The sequence below is a fragment of the Acomys minous genome (genome assembly GCF_964271855.1).
Source record: "Acomys minous genome assembly, chromosome: 11".
NCBI classification, from domain to species: domain Eukaryota; kingdom Metazoa; phylum Chordata; class Mammalia; order Rodentia; family Muridae; genus Acomys; species Acomys minous.
Window position 1 is genome coordinate 55,646,298 of NC_140492.1, and position 26,267 is coordinate 55,672,564.

Sequence of the window (26,267 nt, forward strand, 5' to 3'; positions counted from 1 at the left end):
AGAAAACACCTTAAGAACATAACACAGGTTTAAAAAGTCAAATGATATTGCACAAAGCTGGACTAATATCAGATCACTGTGATATTACAAAACAGTCATAATTTAGGGACAGCCCAATAGCTCAGCAGGTAAACTCACTTGCCACCAGGACAGCGTGACCACCTGACTTCCATCCGGGGGACCCACCTGGTGGAAGGAGAGAATGAACTCCTGCAAGTTGTCCTGTGGTCTACATACACACACACACACACACACACACACACACACACACACACACACACACACACACAAACACACTGCAAAGCAAAAAACAGTATGCAATGGAACGCTCCAATAGTTACATGTATCCTTGACTAGTAAATAAAAAGAGGACACTTGTAATTACTATTTATTGTTTTAAACTGATTGCACTGTCAACAGTGAAAAATAACATAGTGCACTGATTTAGAGCAGTGGTAGTTTACACTAATGTCTACATCTTACACACCCACCACACCCATTCCAGAACCATGAACATTAATTACCATGAACTATTATCACTAAGGTGACTATAAAGGTTTCCAGTTGTCTCTCAGTGCTCACCCCTGCCCTCCTGCAGGGTTTCTCTGTGTAGCCCTGGATATCCTGGACCTCAACTCTGTAGACCAGGCACTCCTTACACTCAGAGATCATCTTACCTCTGCCTCCCAGGAGCTGCGATTAAAAGTGTGTGCCACCATACCTGGCTGAAAATTTATTTTTTGACGAGGCAGATCATTGAACCATACCAGTTCCCTTGAAAACAGCCATAAACCCTAGAAACCTTGTTCAAACCTTCCCCTGCCCTTTTGCGTAGGAGCAGGTGTCTCACCTGCCTTGCCTTGAAGTGGGTCATAAAATCTTCATTCTAGGAGGGGTCTACCCAGCACCATAGAGAGGAACTGCCTCACAGGTCGACCAAGAATCTGAACTGACCAGCCTTGCTGCTTCTCCTACCCAGTCCTCCATCAGGAGGCCATAAACTCCTTGTCCAATCACATCTGCAATTCACTGTCCATTTGGGACCAAATAAAAACTTTAAAAACAGACAGCTGGCCAGTCGAGGTTTTGCACACCTTTAATCGGGAGGCAGAGGCAGGCAGATTGCTGTGAGTTCAAGGCCAGCCTAATCTACAAAAGCAAGTAAGTTCAGAACAGCCAAGACTGTTGCACCAAGAAATGTTGTCTTGAAAAACCTAAAAAACCAAACAAACAAACAAACAAAAACAGACCGCTGTTTTTGGGTATTTTGGTCTTCCTTTCCAAAGTTTCCCGTGTCGTGTAAGACTTTGATTACATAAACCGGCCTGGATTTTTTTTTTTTTTTTGTATGCTGTCTTCTGTCATAGGGCTGTGAACCTTAAAATGGGAAGGGTGGGTACTACCCTCTACGTGCTACACGACAAACCGGACAAACCATTAGTGCTTTTGCACTAAGACAAAAGTCCTTTCTCCTACAGCAACTTTTAAGTCTTCATCCTTGCCAACATCAGGCTTTGGGGATGGGTAGGGTGGGTCCCTGGAAGACACATAGGAAGAGTGATGCTTGTGACTCACCAAGTTTTGAATCAAGAAAATACCGCTCTTCCTGTGAAAAGAGAGGCTGTTGCCTAAGTGCTGATGTCAAGGATGTCAAGAGCCCAGTTGCCAAATCACAGGATTTCTGCATGCCTCAGCACCTACTCCAGTCAAGAAAAAACCCACACGTACCCCATGGATTTTTTTTTCTCACCTGTGCCTAATGTTGAGTCACACAGGATCTCCCTGGATTTCTGCATCCCTCGGCGTTTACTCCAGTCAAGCTAGACATATCCTATAGGGTATTGGGGTTTTTTATTTGTTTGTTTTTGTTTTTTCACTTGTACTTAACATTGAGGATGTGCAAGGGATTCTCCCTCCACCACAGTTTAACAGCTGGGATGGGAAAGCAAGTGACCGCAGACACCCCTAGGGAACTGGGGAAAATCAGAAACCTCACAGCTTTGTCCTCAGCAGCCCCTAAATCTGGCCTGGTGACAAGTCTGGCATTTCTGCCTTTGTCAAGAGCCCAGTGTGTGGGGAGGAGGGATGACCACACACTTGTAGAAGCCATGACTGTCTCCTTCCCCTTGCCCTACTCTGGATCTAGAGATTTCCTGGAAGGTTGTTTCCTTTTTCCCTTCCGGTGGGTCCTGGCGGGGGAGTAGGCACCAGACTACCACCCAGGTCCTAGACCCATGAGCTGTTTTCAGTGAAGGCATTGATAACACACAGTGGGAAAGAAAGCGCTGGCTTTTGTCATTCTTTCCCTTTAAGTAAGCAGCCCTGGAGCATGGGCTAGCCTCCAAGACAGACACAACTGAAGGAAGACACTGCAGGCCTCTATGTATTGCACCACACACATGAAAATAAACTCAATTTGAGCCGCACATTTACTGTAAAGGCTCAGACTAGAGAGCAGCTATAAGAAACTGTAGAAAGGTATGTGCCTGAACCTTATGGGAGGCAGATATGTTAAAACACAACGTGGACAGTAGCCATGAAGAGACGAAAATGGACTTCACTGGGATCTAAAGTATGAAGTAAGAAGAAAGAAGGCAGGGGCTGGAGAGATGGCTCAGCGGTAAAGAACACTGGCTGCTCTTCCTAAGGTCCTGAGTTCAATTCCCAGCAACCACATGGTGGCTCACAACTATCTGTAATGGAATCTGAACCCTTCTTCTAGTGTGCATAAAAACATAACACTCATATACATAAAATAAATACATCTGGGCTCGAGAGATGGCTCAGATGTTAAGAGCACTGGCTGCTCTTTCAGAGGTCCTGAGTTCAATTTCCAGAAACCACATGGTGGTTCACAACCATCTATAAATGTAATCTAATGCTCTCTTCTGTCATGCAGGTTTATTTTCAGGCAGAACACTTGTATATGTAATAGATAAATAGTCTTTTTTAAATTTTAAAGAAATTCAAAATTAGAGAGAGACAGAGAACTCATAAACAGAGTCTTCTGATAGTACAGTTGGCCCTTCAGATCAGCAAGGATGGGTTCTAGGACCCTGCAGTGCTGAAATCCATGGCTGCCCAGGCCTTTTAGACTTAGCACAGCATCAGCACATTAACTATGCACATCTTCCTGTAAGTGCCCCTACAGCACTAATAATTCCTTGTACATTCCAAACACTGTATAAAAAGTCGCTGTGTTGTACTTATAAAACCAGGATAAAACTTTTTCAAAGAAAACAAACTGTCAAGGAGTGTTTGGCCAACTTGTTGGGGCGCGGGGGCGGGGGGCAGGTAGTAACAAGTAATGTTTAGCTTCTATCTGTTCCCGTTACTATTAGTACTTCTCATTGGCCAACTGGTGGAGAAACTGGAACTTTCAAACACTGGTGAGAAAATAGAGTGGTAGAACCATTTTGGAAAATGAGGTATAAGTTCCTTAAACTGTAAACACATAGCAATGGAGAAGAGCAAAGTGCGATTACATCTGTATGTGAAAATAACGCTGTGGACCCCATTACTTTGTACTAACTTAAAAATAAATATCGTGGACCCACCATGTGATACAGCTTTTCTACTCCTAGGGAGTCACCTAAGAAATACGACTGATGTATAAGGGCTCATAAGGATTTATAGCAGCATTATTTTTATAGCTAACACATGAAAACAACCTTTTTTCCTGGCCCTTGGCAGGTAAACCAACTGTGGTATAGCCTGTATTTAGTAAAGTTCTACAGGGGTAAGGAATGGAGTGTTAATACAATTACTGAGCAAGAAAACCCCACAACCTAGTTTGATCTTGGATCCCATAGTGGAAATAGAGAATTGGCTCCCCACAGCTGACCTCTGACCTCACCTGCATGCCCACCCCTTTCCCGTACACAGGAGTGATAAGTACATACGTGGTAAAGCAGCAAATGAAGGAACTTTTAGCAGACTGTAGTGTCTACGATCATATGTAGATGTGTCCAAGTCACCAAAATCAACATTTTCTAGTAAGCCAATTCCATCTCAATAAGACAGCTGTTCTTCTAAAAGTTTTCCATGATGACCTGTTGAAGTGGAAACTAAATTGTCGGCCTCCAAGGCTCAGCTTAGCCATCTCTTCTTGTCCTGGGTTTTTATCCCATGCCATCTCTCACTCTGATAGTGGACATTTTCCATGCCTTCATCTTCCTTTCTGAACTGTGAGGTCCACTCAGGTGTAGAAGGCAAAGCAAGCAGTGATCTGTCCATTGGCTGATGTCCTTCCCTTAGAGAAGACAGATGTCTGTGGTGGCAGTGGAATGTTCTAGACATCTCCAGAATTTCCGAGGGAAATGTCAAATTAGGAACAAATGATCAAGAAGCAAACCTCACTCACTGACTCAAAACTCCTTGGTTTTCCGTGCCCTGGCAGTGAACACAGCAAGCCAGACTTCCCCCAGTTCATCATCAGCCATCCTCCCAACAGGCCTGAGAAGATGGTGTGGGAAGAGGACTCACAGGCTCAGATGACTTCATACTCTGCCAGCTCTGTCACTGGGAATATGTCACCTTGAGCAAAACACTGTCTCTCTTGACCTCGGTGTCTCTCTCAAGCTGTGAAAGGACAGGCTTCGTCTAAATCAGTAGCTTAATTTAAAGGAAGGGAAGCCGACGGTCGGCTCATTCTAAAATAGAACTTCAGTGTATAAGGCCAGTAAGCGCTGCTCCAGCTGAAGTGACACAGGGAGCAGAGCCCATCGCTGCCTGTTCTCTGTCACCACCCTCTTTCCCAGCGAGAGCTGGAGGAAGCTCAGTCCCTGCTTCCCACAGCAGATGGGAGTTGTGTTGTGCAGACCTGCAGCCCGTTCCAGGTGGGGAGTGTGAGTGCAGATCTGTAGTCAGCAGATGTTACTGCGTGTTTACATAGCCATGGTCATTGTTCCGGGCAGTGTCTGCCTTCTGCTGTGGCTCCTATGAGAGGTTGCAGCCAGCAATGAGAGTGGTGGTTATGCAACCAATACAGTCCTTGAGGGACGGCTCTCTCCTCACGGTGATTCCAATAGCCGTTCCACGCCTGCGCTATCTACCTTTCTAGAGTTTCTACATTCCATATTGATATTGAAACCAAGGCCAATACAGAATTGGTTACAGTGCAAGGAGGAGTTGCCAAGGCAACAGCTATGACCAAACTCAGAAAACACTTCAGAACCAAAGCCACAGCTTCTGGACCAGGTTTCAATGGCCACAAACCCAAGTCATTCCCGAAGCTTTTATACCTGGCCCCACTGTGGTCCCTCCATGTGTACTCATTCATTCATTCATTCATTCATTCATTACTTCTTTATCCTCCCCTCTTCCTCTCCATCATTTCTTCCCTTCCTTTCTTTAAAGCAACAATGTTGGGACAAACCCTCCAACATCTCCCTCCCTCCCCTGTATCCTCAAAATGATCTCTTCCTCCTTTGTGTCCTTTCTGGTTAGACTGTTGGAGTGTTGACTGATCCTGTTGGCTTCGTCTTGTGCACAGTGGCCTTGTCACACCCCGAAAACAGTTTTACAGCACCTCCTTCTCATTCCTTGTTGATTTTCATCTTTAATATTGCATTGTCCTCAACCATCTCTCCTTCCTCTGTCACTCTCAGGAGGAGATTGTGTCTTGACTCTTACTGAACTTCCTGTTCTTATTGTATGGAAAACTACAGAGAAACAAGTGTTGATGTTCAAAGGTTGTCAGCCAGGTGTGGAGGTATGGACTTTTAATCGCGGGACTGGAGAGGCAGAAACAAGTGGAGCTCTGTGAGTTCAAGGCTAACCTGGTCTGCATAGTAAGTTCCACACCAGTCTGAGCTACACAATGAAATCCTGTCTCAAAAAAACCCCAAATAATTCATTTAAATGGGGTTCAGCCAGGCACTCGGGGAGGCAGAGGCAGGAGGATCACTGTGAGTTTGAGGCCAGCCTATTCTGAGTCCAGGACAGCAAGGCTACACAGAGAAACCCTGTCTCAAAAAAGAAATGGAATACAGAGCTAACCAGAGAATTGTCGACCGAAGACTATCAAATGGCTGAGAAACACCTGAAGAAATGTTATAACATCCTTAGTCATCAGGGAAATGCAAATCAAAACAACTCTGAGATTCCATCTTATACCCATCAGAATGGCTAAAATCAAAAATCTCAGGTGACAGCACATGCTGATGAGGATGTGGAGAAAGAGGAACACTCCTACATCGGTGGTTGGAGTGCAAACTTGTACAACCACTTTGGAAATCAATCTGGAGCTTTCTCAGAAAACTGGGAATAGGTCTACCTCAAGAGCCAACTATACCACTCGTGGGCATATACCAGAGAGAAGTTCCACCTTACAGCAAGGACATTTGCTCAACTATGTTCATAGCAGCTTTATTCGTAACAGCCAGAATCTGGAAACAATGTGCATGACTCTCAGTGAAGAATGGATAAAGAAGTTGTGGTCCATTCACACAATGGAATACTACTCCATTAAACACAAAGAAAGCTTGAAATTTGCAAGCAAAAGGATGGAACTAGAAAAGATCATCCTGAGTGAGGTAACTCAGAGCCAGAAAGACACTCAGGGTAAATACTCACTTATAAGCGGATATTAGCCACACAATACAGGATAACCAGAGTACAATCCACAGACGTAAAGAAGCTAAGGAACAAGGAGGACCCCAGGGAGGATGCTTAACTCTCATTCAGTGGGACAAATAGAACAGACGCCAGAGGTGCTTGAAGAGAAGGAACAGACTGGAGCCTACCACACAGGTCCTCTGAGAGACGACACCCAGACGGGATTGAAGCAGATGCTGAGACTCACAGGCAAACTTTGGGTCAGAGTACAGGGAGACTTATGGAGGAGTGAGGGATAGAAGGACCCGGAGAGCACAGGAGCGCCCCAAGAAGACCAAGAGGCCAGGCATAGTGGCTTACCCCTATAACCCTAGCCCTTGGGAGGCAGAGGCAGGAGGATTGCTGTGAGTTCAAGGCCAGCCTGGTCTACAAAGTGAGTTCAGGACAGTCAGAGCAACATAGAGAAACCCTGTCTCAAAGGCAACAACAACAAAACAAAACAAAAAACAAAAAAAAGACCAAGAGAGCCAACAAATCTGGGCCCATCGGGGCCTGCGGAGACGGATGCACCAACCAAGCACCATGCATAGAGAGAACCCAGACCCCTTGCTCAGCTGTAGTCGATGGGCAGCACAGTGTCCATGTGAGTCCCATAAAATGGAGAGTTGGGGCTGCCTCTGCCATGGCCTCTGGTGCCCACTCATTGATCTCTTCCCCCTGCTTGGGTGGCCTTGCCAGGCCACAGAGGAAGAGGATGCAGGCAGGCCAGATGAGACTTGATAGGCTGGGGTCAGATGGTAGGGGAGGAGGGCTCCCCCTTTCTGAGGACTAGGGGAGAAGGACGGGGGAGGGGTCAAGAGTAAGGGATTGGGGAAAGCAGCAGGGGTTACAATTGGGATGTAAAGTAAATAAATTAAAAATAAACAAATTTTTTAAATTAAAAAACGTCTTTTTAAAGAAAGGTTTGTCAAAGAAACATTTCAGACCTTTGTCTCTGTGCAAAAGCGCTCATTCTAATGGTTTGTCGTGTAGGAGCACGTAGAGGGTACAACCCACCCTCCACATTTTAAGGTTCACACTCCTATGACAAAAGACAACACACACACACACACACACACACAAAGGCAGGCCAGTTTATGTAATCAAGTCTTACAGGACACGGGAAACTTTGGAAAAGAAGACCAAAACACACAAGAAGAGCTTCCTGGTTTTGTTTTGTTGGCTTTTTAGGTTTTTCAAGGCAGCATTTCTTGGTGTAACAGTCTTGGCTGTCCTGGACTTACTTGCTTTTGTAGACCAGGCTGGCCTTGAACTCACAGCAATCTGCCTGCCTCTGCCTCCCGATTAAAGGTGTGCAAAACCCCGACCGGCCAGCTGTCTGTTTTTAAAGTTTTTATTTGGTCCCAAATGGACAGTGAATTGCAGATGTGATTGGACAAGGAGTTTATGGCCTCCTGATGGAGGACTGGGTAGGAGAAGCAGCACGGCTGGTCAGGTCAGATTCTTGGTCGATCTGTGAGGCAGTTCCTCTCTATGGTGCTGGGCAGACCCCTCCTAGAATGAAGATTTTATGACCCACTTCAAGGCAAGGCAGGTGAGACACCTGCTCCTACGCAAAAGGGCAGGGGAAGGTTTGAACAAGATTTCTAGGGTTTATGCATGTCTTCAAGGGCACTGTTACTGAAGCCCTGGCTCCTCACTGCTTGAAGGTCAGTGTTTATGTGATGAGAGCTCATAGGAAGAGTCCAGGGTCGACCCAAGGAGCAGTGCTTGGGGAGATGACGACCTTGGGGGAAGGCTGGCATCTGTGAAGTTCAATCTTGGCCAACTCATGGGGTACAAAGGGGTGTTATAGGGAGGAGATGCAGAGGAGGGTGGGAAGGCAGCCTACCTGAGTGTCTGCATCATTCAGGGCACATAGCTTTGCTTTCCTCTTCCCCAAACATCAGAACATTTCAGTAGACAGCAGCCTCTTGAGCCAAGTTCCCTTTACTTCTCTTTAGACAGCCCTATTGCTTTGTTTGTCTTATTTGGGTTAATATAGAGTTTCTCTGTGTAGCCTTGGCTGCCCTGGATTCGTTTTGTAGGTCAGGATGGCCTCAAACTCACAGAGATGCACCTGCCTTTGCTTCCCCCAGTGCTGGGATTAAAGGCGTGCACCACTGCCCCCTGCTAGACAACCTTATTTCGTTTTTGAAATCAAACCTTACAAAAATCTACAGACTGTGTCAATTGATACACAGGATTAAAAGAAATGTGTACGACTCTGATGTTATATAAAGATTACCAGACTCTCTGGTTCCTGTAAATCTAAAGAAATGTAATTTGTCAGTTATTTCCTTATGACTTGTCTTTTGATACTGTTGTTGTTGTTGTTTGTTTGGGTTTTTGTTTGTTTGTTTTGTTTTGTTTAAGAGAGACTCTCAGACCTCTGGTAAGAAGGATTTGGTTGTTTCTACAATTGTTCAAAATACAGATGAACATAATAAAATAACAGGCATCTATATTTCCATCACTCAGAACTGAACATGTCTACCCTCTTTCTCTCTCTTTCTGGTAGAATCGCCCCAGTGGACAGGCATGGGTGGGCAGCAAGCCTCTGTCCCTTTGCTGTGACCTATTCCCAGTTATCCCCAGAACTTCCCTCTTGACACCCAGTAATTTGAAAGAGCAGCCCTACATTTTAAATGGTTGGGCTGGTAACTGATAGATTACCTAATGACTGTAATCCTGACACTCTGAAGGAGAGTCAGAAGTCCAAGGTTCATGGTGAGTTCCAGTCTGTCTAGGCTCCATGAAATCCATTCTTAAAACAAATCCAAACAAAACCAAGAAAAACAACAGCAGCAAAAGAAATGAAGATGTTTGACATTTTATTCTTTGTGTTTGGGGATAAACATTTAGAATCTACAAGTAAAAGCCCTCCGTGGACAGTTTTACTGTCTATATCAAGTTGGGCGGATTCTAAGCAACCAGCCTTGACATTATTAAGTATTCTCTCTTTAAAGAACTCTTCAAAGTTTAACATATTTGGGAACTCTGGTTACACATCTCCTTCCTTTCATGACTCAACAGGATGAAACAGTTGGCACAAAGCATGTAGGGAGGAACCTACACCACACCTGCTCCAGCATCTCATTTGCCTGTGCCACGCCTACTTGTTCACTTCCCCGCCCCCTCATTTTCCCCAACTTCACTCAGCTTTTCCTCCAAGGCTGGCAATCAGACTTGCCTGAGGACACACTCAAAATTGGGCATTACATAGGAGGAGCTTATGGGTACCTTTAAAACACCCTGAGTCTCTCTGCTTGCCTGATCATTTCTTCTCAGCATCCTGCCCAGCAATGGAAACAGATCCCATAGAGACTTTTGGAGGCTTATCAGAGGCCAGACCTGCCACACCAGAAATCCAGGAGATTGCTGACAAGGTGAGTCGGTGCTCTTCAGGAAAAAACTTGATCCTGAATCAAGCTTTCATAACTTGATTCATGATTTGGCCCTCTGTTAAGAGTGTGAGAAATCATAGAAACCAGGAATGTGTGGGTCTTATTCAGACTTGTATACAGCTGACAGTGGAACACTAAACCTTTCAGTGAAATTCCAGCACTCCAAGAGTAAAGTCAGCCTAGTCTCATTATTTTCTGCAACCTCGGTTTCCCTATTTGCTAAAGGTGAATTCGTACTGCATTGTATCTAAACTTTTTACTTTCATGTGTGATCCCAGGAGCTTGGATCCATTTATGGATGGAGTTTTGCAGTTCAACAAGTTGAAGCCAATGGCATCTAAGGTTTTAAGGTGCCTGCATTGACTCTGGGATGCTATGGCCCCCAAACAATCACAGTCAATAGAACTCAATGTTTTTTAGCAAGTCAATACATCTTGCTTAACTATCATCTATGTAATCAAAACATACTGTGTTGCATGCTTTATAAAAGAGAAATACATGCAAATTGTAGGTGTAAGTTTGTAATCTGTCATCTTATTTTCACACATTATTTTGTTTTCCTCCCTGAGACAGCACGTCCTCCTGGCAGACAAGATCAGCCTTGTTTGTTGTTTGTTTGAGACATGGTCTTGCTGCTATGTAGTCCTGACTTGCCTAGCAATTATGTAACCCAGGCTGGCCTCAAACTCATGGGAATCCTTCTGCCTCAACTTCTAAGTTCTGGTTATAGGCCACATCTATAGGCATGTACCACCATGCTAGGCACCATTGGCTTCTATAAGCCAAAGAGATGGGAGCTTTCATGCTTAGGACACTGAACATTCTAGACAGGAGTCACAGGCCTAAAATTCAGTGACCACATACTTAAGACTAAATAGTTTCAGTCATGGCTTTATTTCTCTAAATATCTAGGGGCACTTTATTTTTATCTCCATTAGAAACCTCACATCAAGTTGGTGTCCTCCAACTTGAATGTGCATGTGAGTCGCCTGTTGATCTAGATAAAATACAGGTCTGACTGAGGAGGGCCAGACAGGCCTGCAGGTCCACAGTTCTTCCAGGCTCTCACGCTCTGTGGTTGCTCCTCCCCATGGCTTTGCTTTCCTGTTGGACCACATACCTGGCATCTAAAGAGGCCTGGGAGAGATAGGTTGAAAATAGGGTACCAGAAAAATAGATGAATAAAAAGAAAAAAAGAAGAAGTCCGCCATATCATTTGTAAAAAGAAAGAGCTAAAGGAACTAGCTAAAATAATATGCAGAAAAATCATCTCCAAAACCAATATGCACAGATGAGAGAAAGTTGCTGTGTGTGTAAGGTACCTAAAAATTCCCAGAGATGTTCCAGGAAGCAGAGCTGCATGGGATAGAGATGGAAATATAGTTACTGGAAAAATAGAAGGTAGAGCAGGTTTTAATGATTTCTAATAGTCTAGATACTCACCTGGTTATCTAGAATAATTGTTCTTTTTTTAAGGTTTATTTATTTATTATTTATATGCATGTATGACAGCAGGACAGATGAGGGCAACAGATCTCTTTACAGATGGTTGTGAGCCACCATGGGGTTGCTGGGAATTGAACTCAGGACTTTTGGAAGAACAGCCAGTGCTCCTAAGCACTGAGCCATCTCTCCAGCCCATTTCTTTTTCTTTTTCTTTCCTTTTTTTTCAATGGAGGTCTTGCTGTTTCTCAGAGTGATCCTGACCTCACAGGTTAAGGTAACCCTCCTGCCGCTAGTCTCCCAAGTACCTGGGATTACAGGAGTGTGCCATCCTGCCTGGCTAGGATAATTCTTAAATATAATATTTTCACTAGTTCCTTAAGAAATTCATATATACACACAATGTATTTTGACCATATGATTTTTAAAACTTAAGGAGCTACTGGAAGGGCTTACCTTGCTAATGACGCCATCTGTGGGCCACATCTCCACTAATAAAATTAATTTAGAAGTGTGTTCTTGCCACTTGCAAAGAAGTAGAATGAAAAATGGATGTTAACCAAGTTACTTCACCAGGGGAAGGAACTTTGCTGTGTCAAAAGCCTTGACTTCCACCCCACACTCACGTGATCTTCAAAGCCCTGGGGCAGCAAGAAAACATCACATCTATATTTAGATAATGAAAACAAGACCCAAAATGCTTGGAGAGTCACCCAGCTAAGAAACTGGCCTGTCCTTTCCACTGCACAGCCTCGCCTCTTCCCCTACTTCCCAATGGCCCATCATCACTCAGGTCCATGGAATCCCACATTAAGGATGTGAATCTGCCTCACCACAAAGGGAGAGAGGCCACAGTGCTTGTGGCACCAGTGCTTGTAAGATTACAACCATGAGTATTTGAAGTCAATTGTCTCATGGAAAATTCCAGACCTTGGTCTAAATACACAAGTACAATGAAGAAAATTCAAATGGGACCCGTTCATTGGAGAGATAGAAATTAGAACTCAGTCTGCAGACACCTTTGGAAATAGTTCTCACAGTCAACTGAGGCACCAGCAGAGAAGGGTTGAGAACATCTCCCCACTGAGGAGAAAGATTCAGGGGGCCTTGGGAGAACTCTGGTGCCCTGGAGGCCTGACTGAAGTTGGCTGTGTTTACATGCTTCAGCAGAGAGCAGGAGCCAACTTCTCAGTGGAGCGCGTATCTTGAAGACAGAGTTAGTTTCCTCCTAGGGATAGGGAAGGGTTGACAGGGTTGAACCCATTATTAAGGTCACCGGAAACCAGCAGACACTGCCTGAAGGACAGGAACAGAAGAGAGGAGATGGAGCCTGGGAGTCGGGGAGGTTGAAGCTGAGCCGTGGAGGGCAGGGCTAAGCCTAAGCAAGAGACTCATATGGCTCAGCTGTGTATTAGGTTGCTAATGGCTGGCACTGGCATTGTGAGGGCAGGACTGAGTCAGGAGACCAGGGCCTGATGGATGTGTATGAGCAACAGCTAGCGCACCCCAGCCTTCCCCTCAGCATCCTCCATCCTGAGCTGCTGCCCCTTCTCAGCCCTGGAGCTTGGCTGCTAGCAGAAATGGACCCCAAGTGATCGCAGTGGACTCTAGCATGTCGGGTCTAGCTGAGCACCTCAAGAAGGGTGGTACAGAACACTGAGGAAACGTTTCTGCACTGAGTGTGAGACTAACTCCTTTCCGCAGTGCTAGCACCTAGCTTCTTCCATCCCCTGCCACAGACAGAATGATGGCGCCCTAACAGCATCTGCATTTAGTCCCTGGGACCTGTGAGTATCCTGTAGCCTCACAAGGCAATAATAGTTTTCAGACGTGGTCAGATAGAAACAGGAAGATGATGAGCCCACAGCACTCAGAGTCTGTATGAGAACTGGATGCACATGCTATATATTGATTTGTAAATGGATGCTTTTGGAAGGGGATTAGATGTGAAACTCTTAAGCTGTCTTATGTGTACGCTAGAACTGATTAACTACATCAATACATTGTGAATGGAAGCAGGCTTCATCCTCCATGACAGAGAAAGGAGTTACAGCCAGGCATGGTGGCACAGGCCTTTAATCCCAGCTCTTGGGGGGCAGAGGCAGGAGGATCCCTGAGTGTAAGGAGTGCCTGGTGTACAGAGTTGAGGTCCAGGATATCCAGGGCTACACAGAGAAACCCTGCAGGATGGGGGAACAGTGAGAGACAACTGGAAACCTTTATAGTCACCTTAGTGATAATAGTTCATGGCAATGTTCCTGGTTCTAGAATGGGTGTGGTGGGTGTGCAAGATGGAGTCATTAGTGCAAACTACCACTGCTCTAAATCAGTGCAATATGTTATTTTCACCATGGACTGTGCAATCAGTTTAACACAATAAGTAGTAATTACCGGTGTCCTCTTTTTATTTACTAGTCAAGGATACATGTAACTATTGGAGCGTTCCATTGCATACTATTTTTTGCTTTGTAGTGTGTGTGTGTGTGTGTGTGTGTGTGTGTGTGTGTGTGTGTGTGTGTGTAGACCACAGGACAACTTGCGGAAGTTCCTTCTCTCTTTCCACCAGATGGGTCCCATGGATGGAAGTCAGGTTGTCTCGCTGTCCTAGTGGCAAGTGAGTTTACCTCTTGAGCTACTGGGCTGTCCCTAAATTATCACTATTTTGTAATATCACAGTGATCTGATATTATTCAGCCTCATGAAATATAATTTGACTTTTTAAACCTGTGTTATATTCTTAAAATGTTTTCTATGGGAGGAAAAAGGAGTGTATCTTCTTTAGTTTGTCGTTTGTTTCGAGTTTTGCTGCAGGGTCTTAATCTGTAGCCCCAGCTAGCCTGGAGCTTTGTAAAGAGCCCAAGATGCTCTTGAGCGACATCCTCCTGCCTCAGTGTTCCACGTTCTGAGATTAGAGGCTTGAACTGCCACTGGAAGGCTCATCAGCTCCTCTGAGGCATCTCAGTGATATGAGGTTCCCAGACTTGTAACTCAGGTAAGCTGTTTCAACACAGCTCTAACGTTGTCTCCCCTTCCTCTTCACAAGGTCAGAGCACAGCTTGAAGAGAAAACCAATAAGAAATTTGAAAAATATGAAGCCATTGAATATAAAATGCAAGTGGTCGCTGGATTCAATTACTTCATTAAGGTTAGAACCCAGCCTCAGTTTAGCACTGCTGCCATGTTTCCCGTTGCCCCGACTGTACCTTCGTTTCTATCAGGTGTCTTTCATTAAAGCACCTGCAAGTGGAAGATCCCAAATCCATCAAATGATAGGCTACTTCCTTTGTTTTTCCCTGCGAATATAGGAAGCTTTCTTATGTGGTCCTTAATTTCTAGAACTGTACAGAAAACGACAAATACTGCTCGGGCCTTGGCTTGCCGCCATGGCTATTTCTTCCATTAGGTGGTCAGGGAAGATAACATCTTAGGGTAGAGAGTTGACCAGTTAAATGCACTTAAAGGACTTCAGTCATTAGCTGAAACAATCACTCAAGCCACTTTCATCCTTTAAATAAGTGGTTACTCATATAATTTAAATAATTCCTTTTAAAATTTATTTATTTCTGTATATAAATGATCTGTCTACACATATGTCTGCATACTAGAAGAGCTCTTCAGGGCCCATGATAGATGGCTATGAAACAACTGTAAGAGAGCTGACTCCTCTGGTCTCCGAGGACACTTGTGTGTGCATACAAATACACAGTCACATATGAATATACATAATTTTAAAGTTTAAACAACTTTTATAGCCATATCAAAAATTAAATTATTAAGCTTTAAGAGAAAAACTATTTTGATATCCTTATGACCTCAAGGGAACCAATCCACAAACTCAGCTGTGGATAATAAATAGGAGCTGGGTTTCTCTCTGTGTGTTAAACAAGGACAATCCTGGCTCCACAGAGAACAGACACTCAAGTGCCTTTACCTACCCTGCGTTGCCACTGGACCAAAACCACAGGTGCCCTCTGCTCCTGTTCCAGGCATCGTGGAAATAAAATGTAACTCTGGAATGAGATTTGTGACCCTATTTTAATGAAAAGCATAATAAATTAAATGCAGATGGAGAGATGGCTTAGTGCATGAGAGCACTGGCTGCTCGTGCACAGGACCTGGCTTTGGGTCCCAGCCCCACCAGGGCAGCTCACAGCCGTCTCTCCCTGCAGCTCCAGGGCAGCTGACACACTCTTCTTATATCTTCAAGGCATCGCATTCACATGATGCACTTACACACGAGCAGGCAAAACATCCATACAAAGAAGTTCAATAAAATCGTTTTCTAAAACATCCTAAAAATAAGCCTAGAAAATATACATCCTGCCATCCTGTTAGTTGTTCTTTCTCTTAATGGAAAGGTTGGTGGGAGCTCTGTTCCTGGCTGGTGCCTTGGGACAGAGGTGAGGACAGCTTCCCACAGCAATTCTTTACAAGAAAACCCTGTAATACAATGGAAACCCATGTAAATAATCTCTCCCTCCCTCCCTCCATCACTCCCTCCCTCCTTCCATCACTCCCTCCCTTCCTCCTTTTATGTCTTTCAGGTGGATGTAGGATGTGGTCGTTACCTGCACGTGAACATCCTCAGTGATTTTTCTGGAAAAAATAAGGATTTGGTACTTAATGGTTACCAGGATAACAAAACCAAGGATGACGAGCTGACCTACTTCTAAGCAGCAAATTCTAAAGTGACCTGCTTCCTCTCATTGTAAAGAGATGTGGCCATCAGTAAAGAACCATTCTTCAAATAACTGTTTTTGCCCATTCTTACTCATGTATTGTGTTGATCTTCACTTTCTAGACAATATTTCAAAATATAGAGTGTTTTATGAATTTGCAACCCTGCTGAAGAGATCATAGTATTAATGGTTTGGAGTAGAAATCCCACATTAAGGATACTCACTAGAGAATTTATAAAAACTAAGGCTCAGGTGCAATTGCACACAGGTTAGTGCTGCCCCACCCTCAGGGCAGGTGCATGTGGAGGTCAGGCAAGCACACTCCTTGTTTCCTGTGGTTCTCCAGGAACCAGATGTTGGAGGAGGGGGCTGTCTACGGTCACAGCTCATCATGTCTGGATGGCTGTCCAAGCTTAGTGCAAAATGAAGGACTCCCTGCCCCCACCAGCAGGGCCTCCCATTCTCTGCCTGACTTAATCTGGAGATGGTCTCCAGGCACAGATGCCTGACCCTAGCTGGAGTATGGCCTTTGACACACTTCCCTGCTAACACTTTCCCCCTGCCACCATTAGGATAATAAAGTACTGTGTTCCCATCCATGTGACAGAACTGTGCTGCCAGGTGCAACTAAAGCACACTGTGGACACCTGTTAGGTGATGCCCCAGCTACTGTCCCTGCCCTATACATTCCCCTCACCTCCCTTGAATAGAGTTGAGCTGTCTCACTGCAGCTGTTCCTGGAAGTCATTCCATCATACTCACGGGAAGTCTGCACCCTGCTTCCCACTTCTGCTCCCCTTGTCCTCATGGGCCTGTGGCCAAGGACCCCTGGGGAAGAGCAGCTCCACACCCAGAGTGTCATCTCTGCTTTCACATTTGAAAATTACATGGCTACTTTACAAGATGTGCTTTGAAACAATCCTAAACTTACAGAAGAGCTGCACTTTCCCCTCCCTACTCTCCTCTCACACTTGAGAGTTAGTTGCAGTGATTTCCCAACAACAACAAATGCCTCCTGGCACTCACTAGTGCAAATAGCTGTGCAGACAACAAGGACATTCTCCTGTATGGGCAAAAAACAACAATGAAGATCAGAAAATGGACACTGTTGCCATAGTAACGTCCAGTCCCCAGATGCCATTCCAGTTTGTCAAGTTGTTGCAATAATGTCCTTTATTAGAAAAGGTCCAGTCCAGAGTCATGTGTTCCATCTAATTTCTGTCTTCTTTTAAAATTCTTATTTCATCTATTTGTTTGTTTGTGTGTGTGTGTGTGTGTGTGTGTGTATGTGCGTGTGTGTCTGCGGTGTGTGTGTGTGTGTGTGTCTGTGTGTGTGTGTGTGTGTGTGTGCACTCCACAGACCCTTTGTGGTCAGAAGATAACTTAAGGAAATCAGTTCCTTCTTTCTACCATGTGAGTCCAAAGCTCAAACTGAGATAATTAGCTTTGGTCAGAAATGCCCTCACCCACTGAGCATCTCACTGGCCCACTAAATATTTTATTGAAAAACTTATATTCCATGCATACCATCAGTTCACATATTTCAATTGTTCTGTTTAGGGGCTTTTAGTATATTCACAAATGTGTGCAAACACTACCATGTCCATTTCACAAGATTTTCCACACCAACCAAGAGACCCCTACAGCTGTCAATCCTCCAGGCTCCTCCCTCTCCCCTCACTCCTCACTGCTAAGCAGCCGTTACATCCTTTTCTGTCTGGATTTGCCTATGCTTGACATTACACATGTATGTATGTGTGTATACACACATATGGAATCATTTCTTGGAACATTTGTAATTGGCTTTTTTATGTGAACACTTTTCAATGTTCATCCATGTAGCATCATTTTATTTCTTTTTTGATACTTTGTAGGGCAGTTTGTATCATAGTCTATAAATACATATGTAATTAATATATTTATGTACTATGTTTGGTTTGCTTGTTTGTATGTGTGTTTGAGACAGATTGATGCTATGTAGCCTGGGTTGGCCTTCAATTCAATATGTAGCCCAAGTCAGCCTCTGAATCATGATCCTCCTGCCTCAGCCACTTAGCGTGAGATTACAGACACTTTACTTGGCCCACATTTTTATGATTTTTATTATATCTGAAAATATATATATATATATATATATATATATATATATATATATATATAGTGGGATACTTAAATCAAGCATGTTAATCCTTGCATCACTTCAAATCCTCAAAATTTAATGACAACATTTTAAACATTCTTTTGATATTATACTGCAGAGATCTCAAGTATTAGCTAGATCCAATGCTTTGCACAGTGCTTTCACCAACAGTTCATTCCTCTACTAGAGGAAACTCCATACAGTTTTCTGCAACATTCCCTCCACCTGTACAGTGTCCCCTCCTCTCCAGCCTTATCAGTACTTACTGTGTGAGGTGGCACCTAACTGCCATTTTACCTAGTGACTTTAAGCATAATTTCATGTCTCTCTCAGCCACATGCACAGGGCCAGCTATTCGGTTCTTTTGGATGTTTGTTTTTCTGGAAGATTGAGTTCCTTATACATTTTGCAAATTAATCATTTATCCAGGGTGCATCTTATAAAGATTTTCCCTCAACCCATCGATGTCTGACAGCGTGTGGAACTCTCTTCCTGTGTTCCTGTTTGTGCACTGCTTCTGTGGCCTGTGTTTCTGGGGAGCACATCTAACAACACCCCCCAGGGCAATGTTGTCACCCCTGATTTTTTTCTTGTAGGTTTTTTAGTTTTACTGAGTTATGTTATTGTTGCATTTTGAGGCGACCAAACAAATGCCATCCTGTACCAAGCCTCTGTCTTGTGCCCAGAGTAAACTCCCTCCCTTCCCCCATGCTCCCCAAGTTTTTAGAAAGCCCACAAAAGTAAGCCTGGTAACATCTCCCTTACACCTGGGGGGCCAACTAATAAGGTGAAAAACCCTCAATGTTACCATAGATAAAAAAAAAAAATAGATAAAATTCCTCTGTGGCTTGGCCCAAATCCCCTACCTTATCCTACCCTACCAGCATTAACACCAACTTCCCTCTAACCCCCTTACTCAGTCAAGTAATGCCAAGGCTTTAAAAGTCCTGCTCCAGAGCTTGTTCAATAAAAGACCCTTGTGAATTGCATCCAGCTGGTCTCTGGTGGCCTTTGGGTGTCTTGTGACTTGGGCATAACAGTTTTGTTTAAATTTGAGAAGGGGCCTCATTAAGTTACCCAGGCTGCATCGGAATTCACTCTGTAGCCCAGCTGGTCTTGGACTTTCTTTCTTTCTTTTTTTTTTTTTAATAAAGATTTTATTTATTATGTATACAGTATTTGAAAGCCAGAAGAGGGCATTAGACCACATTATAGATGGTTGTGAGCCACCATGTGGTTGCTGGGAATTGAACTCAGGACCTTTGGAAGAACAGCAGAACAGTCAGTGCTCTTAACCTCTGAGCCATCTCTCCAGCCCCTGGTCTTGGACTTCCAATCCTCCTCAGCCTTCCAAGTATTGGGACTGCCCGCTTGTGCCACCAGGCATGACTGATATTGAAATTTCCACTGATATTAAATTTATAAATATCCTTGGGCGATCAGACCATTTAAACATTAGTGTTTCTACCACAAGCACAAAGTATTATATTTTTCCAAGTATCTCTTTCAATGTTTGAGATTTGTTTTAGAAGTTCAGGTGGGCTTACCTCTCTGATCAAATTTACACCAAATGGTTTTGTGGGTTCGGGAAGCTGTTACAATGAGATTTTTCTTTTAATTTATCTGTCAGATCGGCCATTGCTAGTGTGAGGAGGACTACTGTGGTTATTTTGTTGTTGTTTTTGTTTTTGCAGTTTTGTTTGGTTTTTTGAGACAGGGTTTCTCTGTGTAGCTTTGGCTGTGCTGGATTTGCTTGGTAGACCAGTGTGGCCTTTGAACTCAGGGAGATCTGCCTGCCTCTGCCTCCCAAGTGCTGGGCTTGTTGTTTTTGTGCAGGGCCACACTGCAGCCTGTGGGTAGCTTAGACATCACAGTATAGACAAGGCTAGTTTCATGTAATTAAGTGGTGAGGCCATCAGGGCTGAGATGTTTTATTTCTGATTTAATCTCCAGCCATTTCTTTATTCACATGTGCATATTGCCTATTTTTTCATCATTTGGTGTCAGTAGGGTGTACGTGTCTGGGAGTTCCTCCTGGTTTCTATGTGGGGCATATGTTGTTCATAATAACATTTTACAATGCTTCATATTTTGATGGTAGCTGCTGTAATGGCCCCACTTTGATTTAGTTCTCAGTTTTTATGTTCATCATAGGCAAAGCATGATTTACAACTCAATCTTTTCCAACACTGAGTCATTTTTTCACCTTCCGTCTATTTGTGCCCTGGTTCCTATCTTTCCCCTTCCGGTTTTTAACGCATGCGCGGCTTGACCCTTCCTACTGAAGTCCAACACTAGGCAGCTCATTTGCGATCTTTGGGTTGTGAGCCCTACTGTGATCCTAGTTGCTCCTGGAGCGGCACATGCTCTGTCCTGCACGTTTCGGTGTGCTCTTTCTCAGTGTTTGCTGCCTTCGTTTTTAGGTTCTTTTAACAGCTGCTTATGGATCTGGCATATTACCTAATTGTTTTGTGCTTGTGGATTTCCAAAGTTTTTCTTAGTAGAGATTTCTCCTTTTACAAATTTGTGATGTTAAGAAAAATGTGGTGGTGGTGGGCTCTGGAGAGAGATGCCTTAGTGGTTAAGAGCATTGACTGCTCTTCCAGAGGTCCTGAGTTCAATTCCCAGCAACCACATGGTGGCTCACACCCATCTATAATGTGATCTGGTGCCCTCTTCTGGTGTTCAAGCCTACATGTAGTTAGAGCACTCATAAACATAAAATTCAACCTTTTCTTTAAAATAGGAAGATAATACTAAAAAAAAAAAAAAAAGACATTTACATGTCTTCCTCATGTATCTGTCTTTTTCAGTTGCTAGACTTGTCTTATGGTCTGCTGTAGGACAATCCGGACAGTGTTCTGTTTATTTTGTTAGGTCGATTTGGTCAATAGTGTGAAGTCCAGAGTACTCTTATTGATTTTGTCTGGATAATCTGTCCAATAGTGAAAATGGTATATGGAAGTCCCTTACTGGTAATTTGTGGTATTTCTTTTGTTGATGTTGTTTTGGGACAGGGTCTCATTACAGCCTTTGCTGGTCTGGAACTTAGGATCCTCCTGCCTCTACCTTCTGCATGCTGGACAGTGGTGTGCCACCAACCCCAGCGCCATGCCATTTCTCTATTTTAATTGATCCAATCTTTTAACATCTGCTTCATATATTTAAGTGCTACACTGTTGGTGGCAACAGCTACTGCGTCCTCTTGACAAAGTGAGCTCCTCATTAGGACGTTTATGGCCTCTTTTGCCACTTTAAATCTCAAGCCCCTCTGTCTGACGCAGGGCTTAGCACCACCATTCTTACGTTGCGTTCTTGTGGAATGCCTTCTTCTGTCCTTTTAGTCTCACTCTTATGCGCCCTTAAGAGACCACAACAGCTACAACATATATTATAGTTGGATCTTGGTTTTTGATCCACTCATTCACTGTCTTTTCATTGGAGAATATGAGTCCCTTACATTCAGTGTAATTCCTGACAGTACTGACTTACATGGCTGTTTTCTGATTGTTCTGTAGACGTCTACAAAGAAGGTGGAGGCTATGAGAACAGGGCAGTCAGTGCCGTTAGCGCTGTAGAAGACACTGAGAAATCTCCCTGTAAGCTTCTGCGTCTACTTCAAAACGTTGATCCTCCCAGGCTACAAGGGAAGCTGGGCCCCCACCTGGTAGACAGAGCTGGGGTTCTGGTGGTGAAGGGGAAAATGTGGTGTGGGCCCAGCAGGAAAACTGGGGAAGAACATGGCGCTCACAACCTGAAGTGGAAAGGGGGGCAAGAGCGTAGCAAAGACCCTGACAGAGGTGCTATTGTGGGGTACACAAACGGGACACCTCACCTAAGAGGTAGGCATGGCCTAAGGAAGTGACAGTTGAGACAAGAAGCTGGCTAGGGGGAGAGATAGCAAGCTCAGACATTGGAAAGTGACACTGGGTCTTGGCTAAGAGCAGAAGGCAGCTCAGTAGTGCAGAGGACAGAGGGCAGGGCAGAGGGATGATGGCCAGGGCAGTGAGGACATCCCACACCATTTTAAGGAAGCGTTTTAAGCAGCCTCTGTGGAGCTTTACATGGGGCAGCTCTAGAGTTTAAACCTAGAGGGAAAGTAATTCACTGAGTAGCAATTCTTCCTAAGTGTCAGTGGACTAGCTATCCCTGCCTATTGACTCCTGAGACAGTCACCCAGGCCAGCCTCTCCCTTCCACAGCAGCGCCCTCTAGTGGCCACTGCATTTGGGAGCTGGCTACTTAACCCCAGCACACACAACCCAACTGCTTGAGAATTCTTATAAAATGTTGAAAGAATAATTAGAGGGTTTTGTTTTATTGTTCTGAGAGTCTAACAAACTTTATCTCAGTCTGGAACAGAAGCTGTCAGTCTGTGGGCTGCACCCAAATCCTTTCACAGGGGTGACCTTAGACCATCTGCGTATCAGATATTTACAGTTCATAAAAGCACCAATATTACAGTTCTGAAGTAGCAATGAAAATAATTTTATGGTTGAGGTCACCACAACATTAGGGTCTCAGCATTAGGGAGGTTGAGAATCACTGACCTAGAAAAACATAACTATAAACTTCTATAACTATAACACTGAAGTTGATGAAAACAGATAACATGGTAATGTAAAAAACAATAAATCCTAAAACCTTAGTAATTAAAGCCCAGGTGCTAGGGAGATGATTCAGCTGAAAGTATTTGTTCAGGGCTGGAGAGATGGCTCAGAAGTTAAGAGCACTGCCAGTTCTTTCTAAAGGTCCTGAGTTTGATTCCCAGCAACCACATGGTGGCTCACAGCCATCTATAATGTGATCTGATGTCCTCTTCTGCCTGTGAGTGTACATGCAGGCAGAGCATTGTATACAAAATAATAAAAAAAAGAAATCTTTAAAAAAGAAAGGTTGCACTACAAGAAGAAAGCCTGTTTGATCCCCAGCTGGGGGTGTGAAGGCAGGAGCCTAGGGCTTGCTGGCAGCCAGTCTATGTGAATCAGTGAGCTCCAGGTGCAGTGAGGGACCCTGTCTCAAAACACTAAGGGGAGAGAGTGTGAGGAAGACACTAGACATCAACCTCTTGTCTCCACACAGATGCACACACATCCAGACAATAAACACTTACAAACACACACACAGACACACACACACACACACTCTCTTAAATTTTATCTCTGGGGCACCACAGTACTTATTCCTGGAAACTGAGGCAAAAGGAAACATGTGATGCACATGCTAATGCACATTCATAACCCCAGTACTCAGGGGCTGAGGCAAGAGGATCAGTGCAAGTCTGTGGCCAGCCTGGGCTCGTAAGGCTCTGACTCAAAGGAGCCTGATGGACCATGCCTTTAATCCCAGCACTCAGGATGCAGAACAGAGGTCAGGGTCTTTATGAGTGCAAAGTCAGCCTGGTCTAACATAGTGAGTTACAGGCCAGCAGCAAGGCATATATAGTTGAGACTCTATCTAGTCTGTCTGTCTGTCTGTCCCTCCCTCCCTCCCTCCCTCCCTCTCTCTCTCTCTCTCTCTCTCTCTCTCTCTCACAGACACACACACACACACACACACACACACACACACACACACACACACACGATAAAATAATTCATCAATTCATTAAACTCCCAGAGAAATTCAAACTATAAATTGTGTCACATCTTTACACAAAGTATTTTCTAAGTCATCATTTTTACTGACTTTCTCTTTCTTCTTCTATTCTCCCCACATGGATAAAAGTCAACCTTGCTGGTAATGATCATTTTTCTTATTTTTTTGTTCAAATGTTTATGCTTAGGATAAATTCTTTTGAAGAGTCAGTGATTTATTTAGAGTATTCCACAAGAGTTTCTCACAAGTAAGCTGATTCTAATATTTGACTAGATCCCCTAACTCTAGGTAGGATGGGCACTTTATATTTAAGTGTGGAACATTAGTGGACGACCACAGTAACACTAGCACAAACCATCCCATTCCCAAACTCATAGCTGGAAGCCAACTTACACTAGAGAAGAACATGACAGCGTCCTTCACCACAGCACTCAAGCTGCTCCATACCTAACTACGTCAGCTTGTAAGGCAAGGACCTTGTCCTCCAACCAGCAGCATTTGCAATCCACCTCCACTGCTCCCTGACTGCCTGCTCCTTATTCCTCGCATAGGACTTGACACAGGTTTTCTTCACGTTCCTTTCCTCTGCCAAGTAAAAACCAAGTTCGTCTCTAAATGTTGGCATGTTGGTTCTAAGTTCTCTGAAGCAAAAGCAGCAAATCAAATTGTGAGGCAGTGATAGTGGACGTGGGTTTCCGTAAGAGGACAATCTACCTTCACGTGATAAAGGAATTCTCTCTTTCAACCTCAAGCTTTAAATGCTATGGACACAGGCTGTGAATTCACTTACACTAATTCACTCCAAACTGAGGCAAATGGTTAATGAACGTCACACTGGATTGACTCAGGCACCACTGTGGTGGATGTACACGTTTTTGTTTTGACCCCAAGTGTGGAATGGTGAACAGACTTGTGCGAGAACAGGTGATGCTTATCCACTAGAAGACAAATGACCTCATGTGGGGCTTGGGTTTTTGCCAGCTGAAACACATCTTATACAGACTCTGAGAGTATGTATGTATGTATGTGTGTATGTATGTATGTATGTATGTATGTATGTATGTATGTATGTATGTATATGCCCAAAACAGGAGGCACGGCTTTTTGGGTGTTGGAATTGTTTGGCTGTTCACCGTTCCACTTGGAGAAGCTTCTAGAGAGAACCGCTCCAGAGAACACATTGGGGCTCCATGTTCCAGCTGCTGTTCCAGGTTCCAGCAGCATCTTTGACTGAATCACTGGTCTGCTGAAATCCTGCCAACTATGCCAGGGGAATCACTCCCAGGAACTGAGTCCAAAGGTCTACTTCTCCTGTTCCCACTTACCTCTTTTCTCTCCTATCACTTCTACAAGCTACTAATATAAATTCTGCCACCAGGCTCAGTGAACTCAAGCTGACTTTCAGGGTACAGACAAAAGCCAGGCTCACTCTCAGCTGCCTCTCAGCTTTCAAGCCCCGAGTCCAGTCTAACCTGTGTGGACTTTGGAAGCATAGGACGGTGACACGGCAAATATTAATAGTACGACACTAAGCAGTTGACCTGTGATGGTCTGTTCTGCGGCCACAGAAAGCTAATGCCCCACAGTGCAATACTGTTTCCCTGGAGGAACCCTCTATTCACAGCAGGGCTCTTGTTTTATAGTCACTTATCTCTTTCCCTTTTCTAAAGCATATGCTTCCCTTCCGGGTCCATGGGAAACATTCTAGAAAACAATCCCAACCCAAATTAGTTTTGTATGTCAAAACAGGTAAACGTTCTTTTCTCGAGACAGGGTATCTTGGTGTAGCCCTGGCTGTCCTATTTAGACCAGCTGGCCTTGTACTCAGAGATCCACATGCCTCTGCCTCCCGAGTATTGAGATTAAACGTTTGCTCCACCACAACCTGGTTGAAGATAGATGTTTGTGAGACAGATTCTCCCTATATATCCCAGGATGGCTTCAAACTTGTAACACTCCCATCTCAGCCTCCCAAGGTAACAGGATTACAGGCAGCTTTAAAAAGAAAAGAGGAGTTTGGACAGGAACCAGCCTGATTGTGACATTTTATCTTTTTCCCTTTATTTTTATAAGTATGGGTATTTTGCCTCCATGGTATCTGTGCATCACATGTGTGCCTGGTGCCCGTGAAGGCCAGAAGAGGGCATCAGATCCCCTGGGACTAGAGTTTTACAGTTATGGACTGCCATGTGGGTGCTGGGACCAAACTTGTCCTCTAGAAGAGCAGCCATGGCTCTTAGCCACTGACCATCTCTCCACAGAGAAACACATCTCTGACCAGAAAGAGCCACATCTATAGCAATACATCTGTAAAACTCAAGCAGGTAAACGACATGGAAACTGCAAACTCTTAGAAAATTGATGTCTCAACTTGCAAAGCCACCAAATAAATATGTACACTGAG

The 26,267-nt window shown here is 44.2% G+C and overlaps 1 protein-coding gene across 1 annotated transcript; it reads left to right on the forward strand.

Annotated features, from left to right (window-relative positions):
* Window positions 1–9,788: 9,788 nt before the first annotated feature.
* On the forward strand, window positions 9,789–16,274 carry LOC311608170 (cystatin-A-like). The gene is made up of 3 exons (XM_084800509.1): window positions 9,789–9,986; window positions 14,491–14,592; window positions 15,992–16,274. The coding sequence occupies exons 1-3, from the start codon at window positions 9,903–9,905 to the stop codon at window positions 16,118–16,120; spliced, it is 315 nt and encodes a 104-aa protein (XP_084656635.1). The 5' UTR covers window positions 9,789–9,902; the 3' UTR covers window positions 16,121–16,274.
* The last annotated feature ends 9,993 nt before the right edge of the window (window positions 16,275–26,267 follow it).

Bases quoted from the DNA above. Each gene is read 5' to 3' on its own strand.
- LOC311608170 (XM_084800509.1), top strand. From the start codon at position 9,903: ATGGAAACAGATCCCATAGAGACTTTTGGAGGCTTATCAGAGGCCAGA. The intron at 9,987-14,490 runs GTGAGTCGGTGC...CCTCTTCACAAG, and splicing joins TCCAGGAGATTGCTGACAAG to GTCAGAGCACAGCTTGAAGA. The intron at 14,593-15,991 runs GTTAGAACCCAG...TATGTCTTTCAG, and splicing joins GATTCAATTACTTCATTAAG to GTGGATGTAGGATGTGGTCG.